The sequence below is a fragment of the Typopeltis vanoorti genome, chromosome 8, assembly GCF_054136105.1.
Source record: "Typopeltis vanoorti isolate ZY-2024b chromosome 8, IOZ_Tvanoo_1.0, whole genome shotgun sequence".
Lineage (NCBI taxonomy): Eukaryota > Metazoa > Arthropoda > Arachnida > Uropygi > Thelyphonidae > Typopeltis > Typopeltis vanoorti.
Window position 1 is genome coordinate 68,645,652 of NC_143556.1, and position 16,320 is coordinate 68,661,971.

The 16,320-nt window shown below is 36.7% G+C and overlaps 1 protein-coding gene across 4 annotated transcripts in view; it reads left to right on the forward strand.

Annotated features, from left to right (window-relative positions):
* Positions 1 to 15,892, forward strand: part of LOC150104072 (CUGBP Elav-like family member 1) — a 579,257-nt gene extending 563,365 nt beyond the window's left edge. For all 4 annotated transcript variants that reach the window (XM_090397270.1, XM_090397273.1, XM_090397272.1 and 1 more), the window contains one exon: positions 12,652 to 15,892. Coding sequence is in view for 1 of the 4 variants with exons in the window: in XM_090397273.1 (XP_090253399.1) it covers positions 12,652 to 12,671 (20 nt within the window). In the remaining 3 variants the exon portion in view is untranslated. The remainder of the gene's footprint in view (positions 1 to 12,651) is intronic.
* The last annotated feature ends 428 nt before the right edge of the window (positions 15,893 to 16,320 follow it).

Sequence of the window (16,320 nt, forward strand, 5' to 3'; positions counted from 1 at the left end):
TGTTTCCACAAATAAGGCTATGGTATATATGTCATTTCCTTAAACTATGCAATGCATATCTTCCATAGTTTAAGGAAATGCCATGTGGTAGATATCTTTCATCACCCAGTGAAATACTACCACCTTGCTTATTAGAGACAGAAGTGGCTACTGCCATGTTTGGTCTCTAGAGTAATGGTTCCGGTTTCTGTCTCCTCCCCCACTACTCCTCGCACATGCGGTGAGAGCGATACCTTCAATGACATAGCAATCACACTGTGTCTGGGGGGGGGGGTGCAGATCCTCCCCTATTCAAGGGTACAGCAGTAAAACAGACCAGCTTCTGGTTAGTTTCATGGGACTAAATCAGGTAGTAACAAACCTGGAGGCTTCCCAATCAGTTAGCAACAAATCCTTCAACCATGCATTTTGCCAGTTCATGACTAGAGGGAGACCAAATACTGGGGCTGGGGGGGGGGGGGGGGGCACCATATGAACAGAGACTGACTCCTCTCCTGTCTGGGTGGTATGTTTAAGAGTCTGTCACCTCGCTGCATGCCCCACTTTTTATCTCTTCCTCACCAAACACAATGAACCACAACCAAAAGAAATGCATTTCTACTGCAGATCTCAGAAATTCTCGTACACAAAATAGTCCCAAAAAAAAAAAAAAAACCATAAAAAACATTAAAAGTTGAACCAAAAAATCATAAAAGACAACAGAAATCCAACTAAACAACCCACCAACACTAATTCTTATCCCAAAAAAAAGTTTCCACATCCACTTCACAAGCATTAGCGGCCTAAACAGCAGTATAAATGATGTTGTGCATCACCACCTACAATCATCTAAACCAGAACTACTATTCCTTTCAGAATCCCCAACTAGCAACCTGAACTGCCCAAACTACATATTATGCAGCTCTTTCTGCCACAAGGCACTTGTGCATTCATCAGAACCGACATATCTTGCCAGCGACTACAAATTCTTGAATACCCACTGTTTGATGATCTCCTTTGGCTCAAAATTTCTCTACCAAATCAACCTGCCCTTTTCATATGCTCCATATATCACTCTCCAAACTCCATCAACCACTCTAACCTCTTCAATTTTTTTTCCTTCTAAAGCTCAACTTTCTGCAGTCTGAATACCCCAATAGTGAGGTCATCTTTCTTGGAGACTTTATTCCACCCAAATCCACATTATTCACAACTCGTATTGGGTCCCCTTCTCCAGTTTCGCCAATCAAGCAAGCAGGGATGCTGAGGTGTTCACCATCAGCAATGACCTATCTCAGAGATCATCAATCTTCCTACTAGAATACCAGACAACCCACTCCAATTTGGCAATACACTGAGCCTCTTCCTCTTCCAGGTATACTGTGGTTGTCAGTTCTCCTCATGGAAACTCGTACCACAACCTCATACAAGTCTCTCTTTTACCACAGAACAAACCTTCACCCACCAGTTCACAATCTCGTTGTCCTTTGGTACTACAAGGGGGGGACCAAATGCGAGGACTCCGATGACTTATATTCCTCCTTCCCATAGTCTGATTACTGCTTCGATTCTTCTGATCCAAACACTTGCTCAGACCGAATAATAGAAATCATATTCACAGGAATGAAGGCTTTCATCCTTTATTCAACGCCTCAAATTCTCAGCCACCATCTAAGCCTTAGTTCTCAAAAAAAAAAAGTGTACTAATGCTGTAAAAGAAAAAACATCTGCATACCACAATTGGCTCAAGACCAAAACTCCAGCTTCCCCTCTTTGCCTATACTTCTGCTCACAACAGTTGCAATAGAATCATCATGAAGTCCAAATCAGACTTTGAAAGGGCAAAATACTGCAAATTCACCTCCTGTGCAAATGCCACTCACTTCTTCTGGTCCCTTGCCAAGGCCATTGGATGCAAATTCGGCCTACCTGGGATTCTGCCACTCTCAAATCCAAATGGTGCTGTAGTCACCTCACCAAAAGACAAGGCCAGCTTACTGCTATCACTTTTCTCTTCCAATTCCTGCATCCATGATCATCTGGGAAAAGTTCCTTCCATTCCACAAAGAATAGCTCCCTTCGTGTTTCCCATAGTCTTTCGACAAAAAGAAATCCAAAGAATCCCACCTATTGTGCTAAAAAATTGTGTCTAGAACTAACACCTGTCCTGTATTATCTCTTCAGTCTATCCTATTCAACTGGCATCTACCTTACAACATGGAATCAGGTCCACAAAGAAAAATGATAAAAAAACAACCAACACACTACCATCCAGTTGCTCTCACTTCTGTTCTCCCAAAAATTATGGAGAAGGTCATTGATAACCAAATCTTACCACCTAGAGATATACCAACTAATCAGTGACCAGCAGTATGGATTCTGTCACTTGCAATCTACGGCTGATCTTTCTTTCACCACCAACCAACCTATGGGCTCAGGTCATGGAGAAATTTGGAGAAACTCACGTAGTTGCCCTTGACATTTCAAAGACGTTTGATTGTTTTTGGCACAGGGACCTATTCACCAAACTACCATCTGCCTTCCTCCTGCAACTGGATTGCCAACTTTCTCTGGTCACTCACTACATGTCATTGTGGACAGTTTATTCTCCTCAGATTTACCACCAATGCAGGAGTAGCCCAGGGTTCTGTTCTTTCACCCACTCTCTTTCTCTTGTATATAAATTACCTGCTCTCACAGACTTCCAATTCTATAAATAGCTTTGCTGACAACAGTACACTCCATTCATCCTTTTCATTTGAGAAACCTTGTAGTGCTCAAGTATTAGAAACTTCAAGATCTACTATGACCAGGGACTTGAACTCAGATCTCCTAGCTATATCCCAGTGACAACCTTTAGTGCTGCCAAAACTCAGTTCTGTCTGATCTCTTGCTAGAAAGAGCATGCATGCTCTTTCTTGCATTACCCTTACCTTCAGTAATACTGAGATATCCAAACACAACCAGATTTCTCTTCTTGGACTGACCTGCACCTCTAATCTTTACATCGTACAACCATATTTCAACTATAACTTCTGCAGCTGCCAAAAAATTCGGTGTACTTTTTCGCACAAGACATTACTTCACACCTTCGCAGCTGCTAACTCTATATGAAGTTCAAATCCACCCAGCCATGAAATTGGTCAGATATTTGGGGTGGTGCACCAAAATCTTCTGAGATTGTTTGATTCTATCCAGAAGAGGACATTCTCCCTAATTAATAATCCTTCTCTCACAAACCCCACTTCAATTCCTCTCACACAGATGTTCAGTATCTGTCTTGTGCTTCTTCTTCAGATACTTTCATGGACAGTGCTGCTCTGCTGAATTGGCCAATATTATTCCTCCACTCTCCTCCAAAATCATTAAAACAAGAGCCACTGCTAATCAATACCCTTTTACAGTCCATCTTGAAACTCACCGAACCAACATCACTGCCACATCTTTCATTTCATCTACTTCTGTCATTTGGAATAGACTCCTCCTCTCGTTTATTCATCTTGCCCACATACAGCACTAATGTGCTATAGGTCTTGTGGCCTTTTGTGTTGAGATCAGATATATAATTTAAAAAAAAAAAAAAATCTCACATGATCTGGTCATTGTTCATCAGGAATCTCAAGTATAATTCTTCCTTAGGTATGATGCACATTATGTTTTGAAACATGATAATTTCCAGTAGTACATATGCCATTACATGTATGTTGTTAAACTAGTTTGCAGTTATTGATTCCATTTTATATTTGCCACAGTGAAAGTTTCTTGTGCATAATTAATATCTAACAAACTCTCCCAAAGAAGTGTATTTATTAATTTTATCTCAGAATTATGTACTTTTTTTATACTGAAACTTGCTTGAAAGAAAGTCCTTTTCCTTTTATCTCAGAATTATGTACTTTTTTTATACTGAAACTTGCTTGAAAGAAAGTCCTTTTCCTTTAGATGAACATTTTATTTAATGAATTTCTAAACTCTGGCAATGTTGGTATAAGTCTCACTGTGTTCATTTTATGACCTCTGCCGATTGATTACGTTGTATTTTCCCCCATCCTGTTAGAAAAAGAGTGAAGATACTCCTTTCCTAATAGGTATCCAAATTAAATCTGTTATATTTTTTAAGTCTGTTGTTATTAGATATTGCATTTCACTCTTCTAGGACACTACTAACTGCCAACCCACCTTGAGGGATCTTTTTTTCCTGCAATCCTGGCATCAAACACCTCTTTTTCTAACTTTTGCCATCTAATTCTGTTTAGTGACAGTCCTTTACATGCTAGGCTCTAATGCAGCCTGTAATGGCCAAGTGACTTCATACAAATATAATGCTTTGTTAAGACAGTTCTGCATTGTCTCCTCTGTCTGCCAGTTATTTTCTGGCCAGCTTGTTTTGCAAAACTTGCGAAAAAACCTAAGTTTCTGGGAGGAAAACCTTGCATTTGAGAAACCCTATGAATTCTCCATATGAATAATACAAGTGTGTGTGTTACTTGTTCTCAACAAATCCAAACTAGATTTTATATTGTCAAATGCAATGAGCATGCCTCCTGCTCAGCCGAGTTGAGCATTCTGGTCTAGCTAAAGCTGTTAAGTGTGATTTTTGTCACCCTTATTTCTACCTCTGTCACATTCTATCTGCCTTATCATTGGGTGATGTTACTATCAGGATGTGACAGAAGTAGAAACAAGAAAAGGAGACAAAGTATCCAATAACTTTTGGCATCAGTCTTTTTATCCAACTCTTGTATAGAAGAAAAACATATCATAATAATACCAGCTAACTCAACTTCCACTGAAAAGCTCTTATAAAGTTGTTCTGTACATCTCCTGGACAGGATTGAAACCCATCCAATGGGAAGTTATTGCTTACAATACCACTTTCACCATGCCTCCTCTGATTTTTTGCCATCAGAAAACACAGTAGCCTTTTGAAAAAATAGCTCGCTTTCATCAATATCAAAAATTATGCACTTCAGCCTCCTGATGATTTCACTTGGAATGACCCATAGATGCAAGATGAGTATTGACAGATTATATAGGCAATACAGGACAGATGTTGATTCCAGAACATCGTTTTTAAGCACACTAGGAGAATAATATCTGGACCAAGAGATTTATTGTAATAAATGCTGCTGCTGTAACTGTGTGGTTTGTGGACATGAACATCATCATCACACTTGACTGGCCTCCACAGAGCCCTGATCTCAACACTGTTGAACATCTGTGGGATGAACTGGAGCATTGGGAGAGGCCAAGGGACATCTGCCCCCACAACAGTGCAGAATCTCCTCCCATGCCTACATGAAGAATGGTCCAAAATTTCCATTGATTGCTTGTGAAAATTCTGCCTTGTAAGATTGCTGCAGTCATTACAACGAAAGGAGGTTCTACATATGATTAAGGTGGGTGCCATGGCTGATTGTTCCTCACACTATGTTGTCCTCATTGACTTCTTTCCAAGCAATGTATAATGGAATATATGCCCAAAATCACCTTTACTAAAACATTTGTTCGATAAAGGCAATTTAATTTGCAAAAAAATTAATAAACATTTTGACTTTAAAGCACAAGAAAGTGATGGAGACAGGCAAATCAAATTTTTATATTTGATTTGCCTGTCAAATCAAATTTTGATAGGTGGTTATAGAGCAAAATTTGGTTACATGCTGTTATTTTCATTCCTTCAGTGTAGACAGCCTTTTGAAAATGAGGAAAACCACAATTTTAGAACCATCTGAGTGCTGAAGTAAACATATTACATGTTGAGTTTTGATGTCACCAGTATTAATGTAAAAGTAAAATGATCTGGAGGCAAGGTAGTGTGCTGGAGGTGATGATATATCTTGATGAATAAGAGTTAAGTGTTATTTCTCATTTTCTTTATTTCTTTGATGATAGCTTCTTCTCTTCTGAAGCATGGAGGAGTGATGTGGGAAAGGAGTAGATCATAAGGTACCAGAAATGATGCTCATTGTTATGTTAAGCTGTGTGTTTACAACAGTCATGTAGTAACTTTGGCTCCAAACTGGCAAACAATACTTTGCAACAGGGAAGACTAGAGCCAGGGCTGTTGCTGTTGTGCCTTTCAACTTATGATATTGTTCCTGGTAGATATCTTTAACTTATTTTTTCCAAATGTTTTCAGTACAGTCAAGTGTGGACAGCAAGATAGCAAAGGTTACTTTCATAGATTAGAATCCTGTTGCAGAAGTTTATTTTTAGTTTTTTATGAGCCTTGTGATTATTTAGGTGGAAAACAGAAACAACAGTTTTTGCTGGGATTCGGAGATAGTCCCCATCATTCAAAGTAATTTTGTAGTGAGTTCAGATCTTTGCTCACTGTTTCCTCAAGCCTTCGAAAGTACTGTCTTGGGTGGTGATAGCTATATCATCAGCAGAGATAAACTTTTGACTAGCTGTTGGAGGGGATATCGCTTGTGAACAGGTTGAATAAAGTTGGGGTGAGAACAGATCCTTCTGGCAATCCATCCTATAAGATAAATGTTCTGTTTTTTTGTGAATTCAACTGGACCTTTATTTTCCTATTGGAGAGCATTTGTTGTTGTTCTTATTATTATTCCTTCCCTCCTCTTTTACCTTGTGGTGGCGAGGATTTTTTTTCTATATTTAACCACTACCGTATCAAGGATAAGGTGGTTAGCCCTATGCCTCCTGGTGTGTCCTATGTCTGTAGATGCATATGTTTGCAGGTTGATTTGCCTGTTCTGGGAAAGAAAAACCCAAGTTTCCAGGTGTATAAATGCCCCTACCTCCATATGAGACTGGCTAACTCACCTTCAGTCGAAAGAGACCAGATAAAGGTTCCTCACATTACTGATGAGAATCGAACCCAGGTCTTTCCAACCAAAGGGCTTCGTCTATACCGATTGAGTTATGGAGGCTCATTTGTTCTAGTAATTTTAATATTTTTGGTCAGTTGATTATTTTAGCTTCTTTATACAGTAAACCTTTCTTCCATACAATGTCATAAGCTGATGTTAGGTCTATGAAGGCATCACCTGTTTTTAAACCCTTTTGGTATTCAGCTTCTATGTGAATTGTGAGAGCTAGGCCCTGATTATTGTTAGGCAAACCCAGCCTGTTCACTGAGCAAGGTGGCTTCTATTTTTGGAGAAATTCTAGAGAGGATAATCCTCTCAAAAAGTTTGTAAGGACTACAGAGTAATGCTATAGGGCAGTAGTTATTAGAATCATCATTTGACTTATTAGATTTTGGTAGGACTATTATCTTTGATTCATGCCAAAGTTTTGGGAGCTGTTCATCATTTATTATTGTGAAGAAGAAATCAGATAGCCAGGGTTTTGCTCTTGGGGACCAAAGTGAGTAAGAAAGTCTGGAAGGATGCCCTCAATGCTGGGAGCTTTACCTGTTTTAGTTAGTTTGAGTGCGGCATCAATTTCATCTGTAGTTACTGGATTGGAGTTTGTACATCATAGGTCAAGAAGTTGTCCAGCTGGATACCAACAAAAAAAGGTCTCTTTGTGAATGGTCCAGAGGTTTGGAGATTTTTTCTAAATTTGTTTTTGCATAGATCACCAGGCCATGTCTTTCATCAGGTTTATCACTAAGAAGAATGTAGCTAGGAATGGTAATATTTCCTGGTGGGATGAGTTTCTTGTAGAGCAACAATATGTCTACTTTGTGCCTGGTAATAATGTTACCACGATATTCAGGCAATTCCCGATGTTCTTGTTTGGGTGTGTTCATTAATTTTTAAGGTGATTGAAATGATTTCAAGACTGTAGTGGACTTTTTGAACATTGCCCTCTGTCTAAACTATGGATGCAAACCTTGTTGACTTGAATGACATATGAATCGGTATGTCTACTTTGATACCGTATGCTCATTTCTTGTGGTGTCCTGGATAGATACCATAGTTGGCATTTGGACCCTGAAGGTGCTACTTCCTAGCCAGGGCCAGTGTAGGCTACCATCAATTCCCAAAACAGAGGCTGTTTCTGACACAGCCGCACCTTACCTGGTGGACAGTTGCTGTGGTTTATCATCAGGTACCTCCTCAGGGACATAAGCATGTCCCTGAGGAGGTATAGCCAGGGCCGGCCATCTCGGGGGTTCAGTGGGTGCAATGCACCCGGGTCCCCACGATCTAGTGGGCACATTCGATACACATTTGCGGAAAATATTATATTTCGAATGTGTTTTTTTTTTTGGTTTGTTTTGTTTGTTTTCCTGTGCCAAAATCATTTGCAGGTAAGAGGTTTACAACATGTTTATTTCGAATCCTTTAATTTTTACCTTTGAAAAATATTTTAGGGCCCCAAAAGGTTTCTTGCACCCGGGCCCCTTTATAGAGAAGACCGGTCCTGGGTATAGCTGCCATATCACATTGTCATCTTAGGGTTCTGTAACATGCAGCTGCCCTCCATATCTGGAGGGTGATCCACTATCTGCCACCTGTAGACCCATCCAGTTGTCAGCTCCAACCGGATCACTTAGTGGTCATTTGACTTTATAGACTGTTTGAAATTAAAAGGACTTCATTTGTATTGGTTTATTATTATATGTACTACATAACTAAATGAAGGCAGTAATATATACTCTTAACTAAGTAACGTGTCTTTGCTAAATGGCAAATATTATTATTATTATTATTATTATTATTATTATTATGGGCAACTCCAGGGAGTCATTAGACTCATCGAGGGAGGCCCCAAATCATATTTCACAGCTATTCTACATTCATACAGTATCTATCATACCTCGCCTTAAACTCGTTTCACTGTCACAGCATCCACCACAGACTCTGGGAACACATTCCACTCATTCACCACTCTACAAGTAAAGAACCCAGCTCTAACACCTTTACTAACCACACTTTTGCCCAGTTTCCATGGATGTCCCCTAGTCCTCCCACAACCAGCCCTGTTCTCCAAAATATCTTCTGAATTAATTTTATAGAAACCCTTCAGTAATTTGAATGTCTCAATCATATCTCCCCTCCTCCACCTATCAACCAATTTTTGCAACCCACAAATCCTCAACCTGTTCTCATAAGGTTCATTCCACAGACCTGCTATCATCTTGGTCACTCGCCTCTGGATCCTCTCCACCTCCTCCCCATCAAGAAGAAACCTAGGTGACCAAATCTGGGCACAGTAGTCGAGATGGGGTCTTATCAAGGCTCGATACAGAGGAACAATAACCTGCTTGTCTCTGCTTGTCAACGTATTCTTCAGCAACCAAGTGATTTGATGAGCTGATTTGGCCACTTTTGCAATGTGCCCCCTAAACTTCAGCTCCTTATCCACCAACACTCCTAAATCTCGTGCCTCATCAATTTCCTGGAGTACAGTTCCACCAATGTAATAATCTGCTGCTAATCTTTTCACCTCAAAATGTATAACCTTACATTTTGCCACATTAAATTGACATCCATTCACCTTAGCCTAGACCTCCAATCTATCCAAATCATCTTGCAAAATTTTGACGTCATCTGCATTCACTATTGCCCTACCCAACTTTGCATCATCCGTAAACAAATGAACTATTCCTCTCAGATCCTTTCCTATATCATTAATGAACAAATTAAACAGCAGTGGTCCAAGAACAGATCCTTGTGGCACACTACTAGTCACAGGCCGTCTTGTGGATTCTACTCCTGAATAAACCACTCTCTCTGATATCTCTCTGTCAACCACCCTCCTATCCATCTCACCAACCCTATATTCATCCCCATATGCTGCAATTTACTGATTAGAATTCCATGTGGTATCCTGTCAAAGGCCTTAGCAAGGTCCAGTAGAATCACTGTAAACTCATTACCCTTATCCAGTTCAGCCATCACTGTGTTATAATACGTGAGCAAGTTACCGAGGCATGACCTACCCTTCACAAAACCATGCTGTCCCCGATACAGTATCCCATTTTCTTCTATCCAGTCTTGTATTTTCCTCTTGACTATTTTCTCCAAGACCTTGATAATGATTCCTGTTATGCTGATTGGCCAGTAATTTTCAGCAGCCTTGGAACCACCTTTATGCAGCGGAACTATTTTCCCCTCTTTCCACCCCCTTGGGACTGACCCCGACCCGAGGCTCAAATTAAACAAAATGGTCAAGGGCACTGACAATTCTTTAGCCGCTTCACGTATGACATGAGCTGATATACCATCCAATCCCACAGATGTATTGACATTGAGGTTTTGTAATAGACTATTCACCCCCACTTCATTTACCACAATTCCCATATAAGCTATTGGTTCATTCATTCCTGCAGTGTCACCACCTGGATGATATACTCTTGCAAAGTGCTCGCTCAGTAATTCCACTATATCAACTGATTCGGTTACCTCCCTACCATCGGCATTCTTTAAAATCATTCTGCTATATACATTTTTCCTTTTACTTGCAACATATTGAAAAAACTGTTTGGGATTCTCTTTAGCATATCCACTCCCCCCACCTCTTAATAAATCTAGTTTCCCTGAGTCTGTACATCCACTTCCACATCATTCATCAACACTTTTTCAAGCCTCCGTACACCAACTCCATTCAAATGTAACTCATCCATCTTATATAAGTCCTTTCGCCCATCGAACTCATTCCACACATCTACAAATTCCATACCACTCTCCATGCATAATCCACACATAAAGTCATTGGCAATTATGGCACTCCTTCTAAACACTTCGCTGTCATACCGCGGTAAAATACTCACTATCCTAACTCTCTCATTCTTCTCTTTTGCTACCTCAAGTAATTCCCTCACATCCTCTATCATTTCCATTTTGTCCTCTTTCAAATCATTTGTTCTTGTCACGATTATCATCTCTTTCACCCTCTTTTTGCGCTCGAATAGATTCACTGACGTCCTTTATGTTCACACCCGGCTGGTACGACTTCGTCAAACTCTCAACTATCACACCTCTTAATAGCGAATCCCCATACAGCACTCACTCCTTCATTTTATTGACATTTACGAACATTCTATTATTTGTCGTCACAGACTTACGCCGGTTATTAGTTGGTACGTTCAACACACATTTTTCCATACGCTCCAGTTGCCTTTTCGCTCTGTGTATCGCACCGTTCAAACACGCAATTTCACTACTCGCATTTATCTCACCATTTTCATTATCAATCAAATCATCCATTCGTTCTGTATTTCTACCTTCATTTACACTTTCAACGACGCTCTCACACCTATCTGGCACTACCACGCAATTCTCTATCACACCGCCATTTTCTACATTCTGACTATCGTTAACAATATCACTCTTGCCACCCGAAACACGCTTGAGATCCTCATTCTCCTTACACTTTCTGCACATATTAATTCCACTATTACCCTCTAACCAGACTCCCACCGCTCTTCGCAAAGCATACATCTCACAGACAGCACATTGCATAAATTTGTTTACATCAAAACTCTTAAACAAACATGGCGACCTGGCCGCCATTTTTTTCTTTATCAGTGCCATATGTACGCTATCTTATCTTAAAAATAATACTTAAAATAACAGAAAACACACAAAAATTGCACAGACACACCAAGAAACAAAAAGCAAACAATACTACTTAAAATTCTAGTAAAATTGCCAAAGTTAACACAAAATACTACTAATCTTTTCAGGAGCTCTCGACAAGCCGACGATCAAATCAGTGCGACACCAAGTGGGAGAACGTTATGTTGAAGTCAGTAAAGAATATCAGTATTTCATTTAGTTTCTCTCACTCTCTCTGGTTGCAAATGAAATTGGATTTATTGTTGTTAATATACACAAGTTAAATATCTTATAGCTTCATCAGGATTATAGGAAAAATACATAAGTTAACAGGAATGCAAAGTACATTGATGTATGCTAAAATGCAGTAAGAGAGCCAATGGTAATACAAACTGTAGAAAGTTGATGTAAATGTTGTTTGCTATTAGCTTCCTTTCAATGACTGTTAGAATAATTGAGGTGTTTGAAATATTACATGATATAAGTAACTTCCATAGGTCGTACAAAATCAGACTTTGTTTCTTATAACAGTCCTCATGTGAGTGAATAGATTAACTAGCTTCCTTTTAAGAAATTATCTTTCATGTGTAGCATACATAGTATCTATGTTTGAGCCCATCTGGTTTGTAGATGTAATATGCTTCTGTTAAACATGATTTCTCTTTTATGAGCAGCATTGCTATGCTGTTGAGCCTAATTTCTTCTAGTTTGATTGCATCTGAGAATCTTACAATGGTAAATGTCATACATATATGCAAAACTATAGATTGGAACACAGCTTCTATCTATGCCATATTTGGAAAACACTCTTAGCATGTCATTTGTAAAGTATCATTTGTCATTTTCCCAAAATCCTGATGCAAGAGTAGCTGATCAGAAACTGAAACCTGTAGGTGCTATTTTATTTATATATTAATGATGATAAACGTTCACAAATTTTTATGAGCTGTCACAGTGAATCTTGAACTTTTCCTGGGTACTTGCCTTACTAGACAAATATTACTTAAATGAACAAATTAAGTTATCTAACCAAAAAAATTTTTTCATATTATGATGATAAGGGAGAATTAATAAAATATGATATTAAATTTAGTTGAACATCATAAAATTGTTTGGTAATTTGCTATTTAATTTGTTTGCGTTCAAGAGCTAATGAAAATCAAAAAAAAATTTTCTTTTTTTCTTCCAGAATTCTCCATTGCATCCTAACTTCTCAGTGGATTCCCAGGACTGTTAATTTAAGACCCTTCGTGTCTTTTTATATACATAGCATCAAAATTGGATGCAAAATTTCTAATTAGCTTTATATGTTTAACTTAAGTGTAATGTATCCAGTTAGAGAATGAGAGAGATTTTGTGCAAAAAGAAGCCTTTTTTTATGATTATTTTTTATTTTTTTACTGTTCAATCTGGCATATGTGGCAGCATTTTCAATCTCCTTGTGTAGATAGAGTTGTGCAGCTCACCTTAAATTGTGCCTCTAAATGTGTAAACTGGACCAAAATAAATTACTTTGAAAGGTAAGAATTTTATTAGAGAAGAAAACCCTCTGCTCAACTGACCTAATTTTTCACTCAGGGTTGACTTCTCTGTCATCCACCCAACTTGGAAACATTTGTGAAGTTGATTGCATTTTTTACCTTAGATTTTACAGGATTGAGGCACGGATGCTTTAACTGAGATATATCGTAATTTATATATCAAAAGTAGAATATGAAATATTAATAAAGTATCCTATTTTTGCCCATATTAACACACTCTGGAAAAAAAACAAAAAATAAAATAAAAAATAAACTTTGGGTTATCTAGTCTACAGGAAAAGAAAACTTTTATGTCTTTATAGGCAGGAATTCTCTGACTTATTAAATATCATTGATAAAGGATGTTAACTTAATGTGTCTTTCTGTCCCATTAAATGTAGCTGAGTTGTGAGGTTGTAAAAGTGTTTGTCATTGCACTACAGTATTTAATGAACAGTCTAAGATGTTTGTCTTTCCTTAGAAATGTCACTTTGTAGAAGATATTGGTATAGTTTGTGCACATGTGTCTCAGTGTTCCTCTATCCGTTGTACACTGGTAACTGTTCATGCTTGCATGCTAATGTTGCTTGAACTGAGTGTTTTGTTTTAGTGTTAGACATGGTAACATTGTGATTGCTGACCAGATATTAAGGTATATATGGGTGCCAAAAATATGAAAATATTATTGTGTATTCTTTTTTGTGAATTTGCTTAAAAAATAGTTTTGCAGTAACCCAGTTTTGTTAAATACTTCTAAGTGTGTTAGTATAAGATATTCTGAATTTTTGGTAGTTCCTTTTAAATTTTTTATTGTACTTTGGGACGCATGTATGATACATGCTGACAGACCGGACAGACAGTTTCATAATTGATTTTTGCCTTTAGAGCCATATTGGTATGTAGACTCACATGCATTCACAGATGAATACGTTGTCTAACAGTGCAATTCCTGTTTGTAAAACAGATACAAATTGTTTTGGCATAGTACTTGTAAAGACATAGCAAATTTAAGTTTTTCATAAAATATTTGTTTCATCTCATTGCTGAGTTGTTTTGTTATATTTGTTGTTTAAAACTGAAGTTACACTGTGATACCAGACTAAACTATTGTACTTACATACACCATAACTGCAATGCCATACAAATGTGTATTTACTAATAATGTATTAGAATGGTATATGTGGCCTTCAAAATGAAAACGATTATGTGTAATGAAAGTATTTTTAATTGTGTATAAGTCTAAAAGCATTTACTTCATTGTTCTGTACTGCCATTCTATATGTAAAAGCTTGCTTACAAATGTAGCTGCTGTTAGAGGTGCTAAATAATTTACAGGGGTTTAATGTCTGTTTCTTTTTTTTTATTATTTCCTTCGAAGTAGATGATGAAACATATTTCTGCAAGTCAAATAACTTTCTTTCCTCTTTAATTTTGTTCTTGACTTAATGGTTGTATGAACCCTAAACTGATGTAAACATCAGTATATTGTTAACCTGACTAGTTTTGTTTCTAGATGCAGGCAAATTTCCATTTTAATTAATTTTTCCTGCTCTGAGACAAGCAAAATTAGAAATGTTCTATTTATGTTCATGTCTGGACATTGCAAAGCATATATATATATTCTGTAAATTGAAGGAAGTATACATTGTGTTCTGTATTTATAAACTTTGAAAAGTTTCAGTTTAAATACAATATTAAATCAGAATAAAGCCAAGGGGGAAAAAATGTGTGCAGTGAAATGTTTGTAATGATGACAGCATGATGTAAATATAGCTGTGTTTTGCACAGCTATGCATTATGTGTATATGTAAGAATAGCAAGACGAAAATTTGGTATCATGTTTTACTGGTAACATGTAAATGTCATTTTATGAAACTGTTTAGTGTTTAGCTGTATTTAAAAGAAAAAAAAAAACAGTTTTGTACAAAAAAAATCTAATATTCATGTGTGTGTATATATGCATGTATATTATATGCATACATATATGCACATCAAATATATATATATATATATATATATATACACAAACACAAACAGACATATGCATATATATATATATATATATGTATAGATATTTATATATATATGTATATTTATGTATAATTGTTTTTCAATGTCTGTCATTGGGAATCACTCAAGCATGTTTTTGACATTACTAGGTTTGCACATTGAAATAAAATAGCATTTTTATATCCAGATTTTTTTTTCCTTGAATAAAAAAAAAAAAAATTTACATACTACTATTTTTAAATAATCTTACTGCTGTTAATTCATTAACCAGTACATTTTCAAAAATAAACACTATTTTAAAATGTTGATGAATGTTTCATCATGCTAAAAAAAAAAAAAAAAAAAAAAAAAAAAAAAAATGAAGTCCATGATTACATCTGAATCACATTTTCATGAAATTCAGCACTAAGATGTATGCATTTTTATATATATATATATATTTAAGTAACTTAAGTTAAGTGGTGGCAGTTTAATTAGCCTAATTTTCATTATATTATTTTGGAAGAAGAAAAAAATGTGATGAAAAACATGGTCTGTTAAAGAGTTCCTTTATAAAATTCTGAAACAATAAAGCTACTTTAAGTACTTCTTAAGTGTGTCTAATCTGCCACACAAACATACCTTGGTGTTTTTCACTATTGAAGTGATAATAATGTAGGGTGGGAAAAACACCTTAATCCTAATTATCTGAGTTTTCTATTATTATTTGAGATAATCATTTCTTGAAATAAATTGCCTATATTATTTGGAAATAGTAGACTTAGGCATTTAAGATAAGTACACCAATTTAATTGCAGTACGTTAATAACCTCAGAATAGTTTGTTTTGAGCAGTAGCTTAATTATACCATAACGTGTATCTGAATCCAAAAGAATAAAGGCAGATAACTGTTCTGTTAAAGTGCAGACTTTCTTAATTGTTTCCTTTTAACCAAATGAAATAAGCATGTTTCTTAGAATACAGCAAATGAAAATTTTTTGATTAACTATTATTTAGAATCACACTCATATAGCATTTTTAACCTGTATTATCAGTTATCATAAATAGTATGCAAATTTCTGATAATGAAGGGTAGCCCCAAAATTGCACTTTGCTAGTGCTACGTTCATTTCCTTCCCTGTTTTACTCTTCTTATTTGAGTTGATAACTAGTAGTAATTGGTCTCATTTTAATTGGATATTCTGATGTTAATAAGATTTTGTCATATTTTAAATAAAGCAAAATTTCCAGCATAGCTTTGGGAAACTTAGCAAAGTGAAAACATATATTGAAATGTTTAAATGTTGGAAACATAATGAAAACTACTATGCTACATTACACTTAAAGAT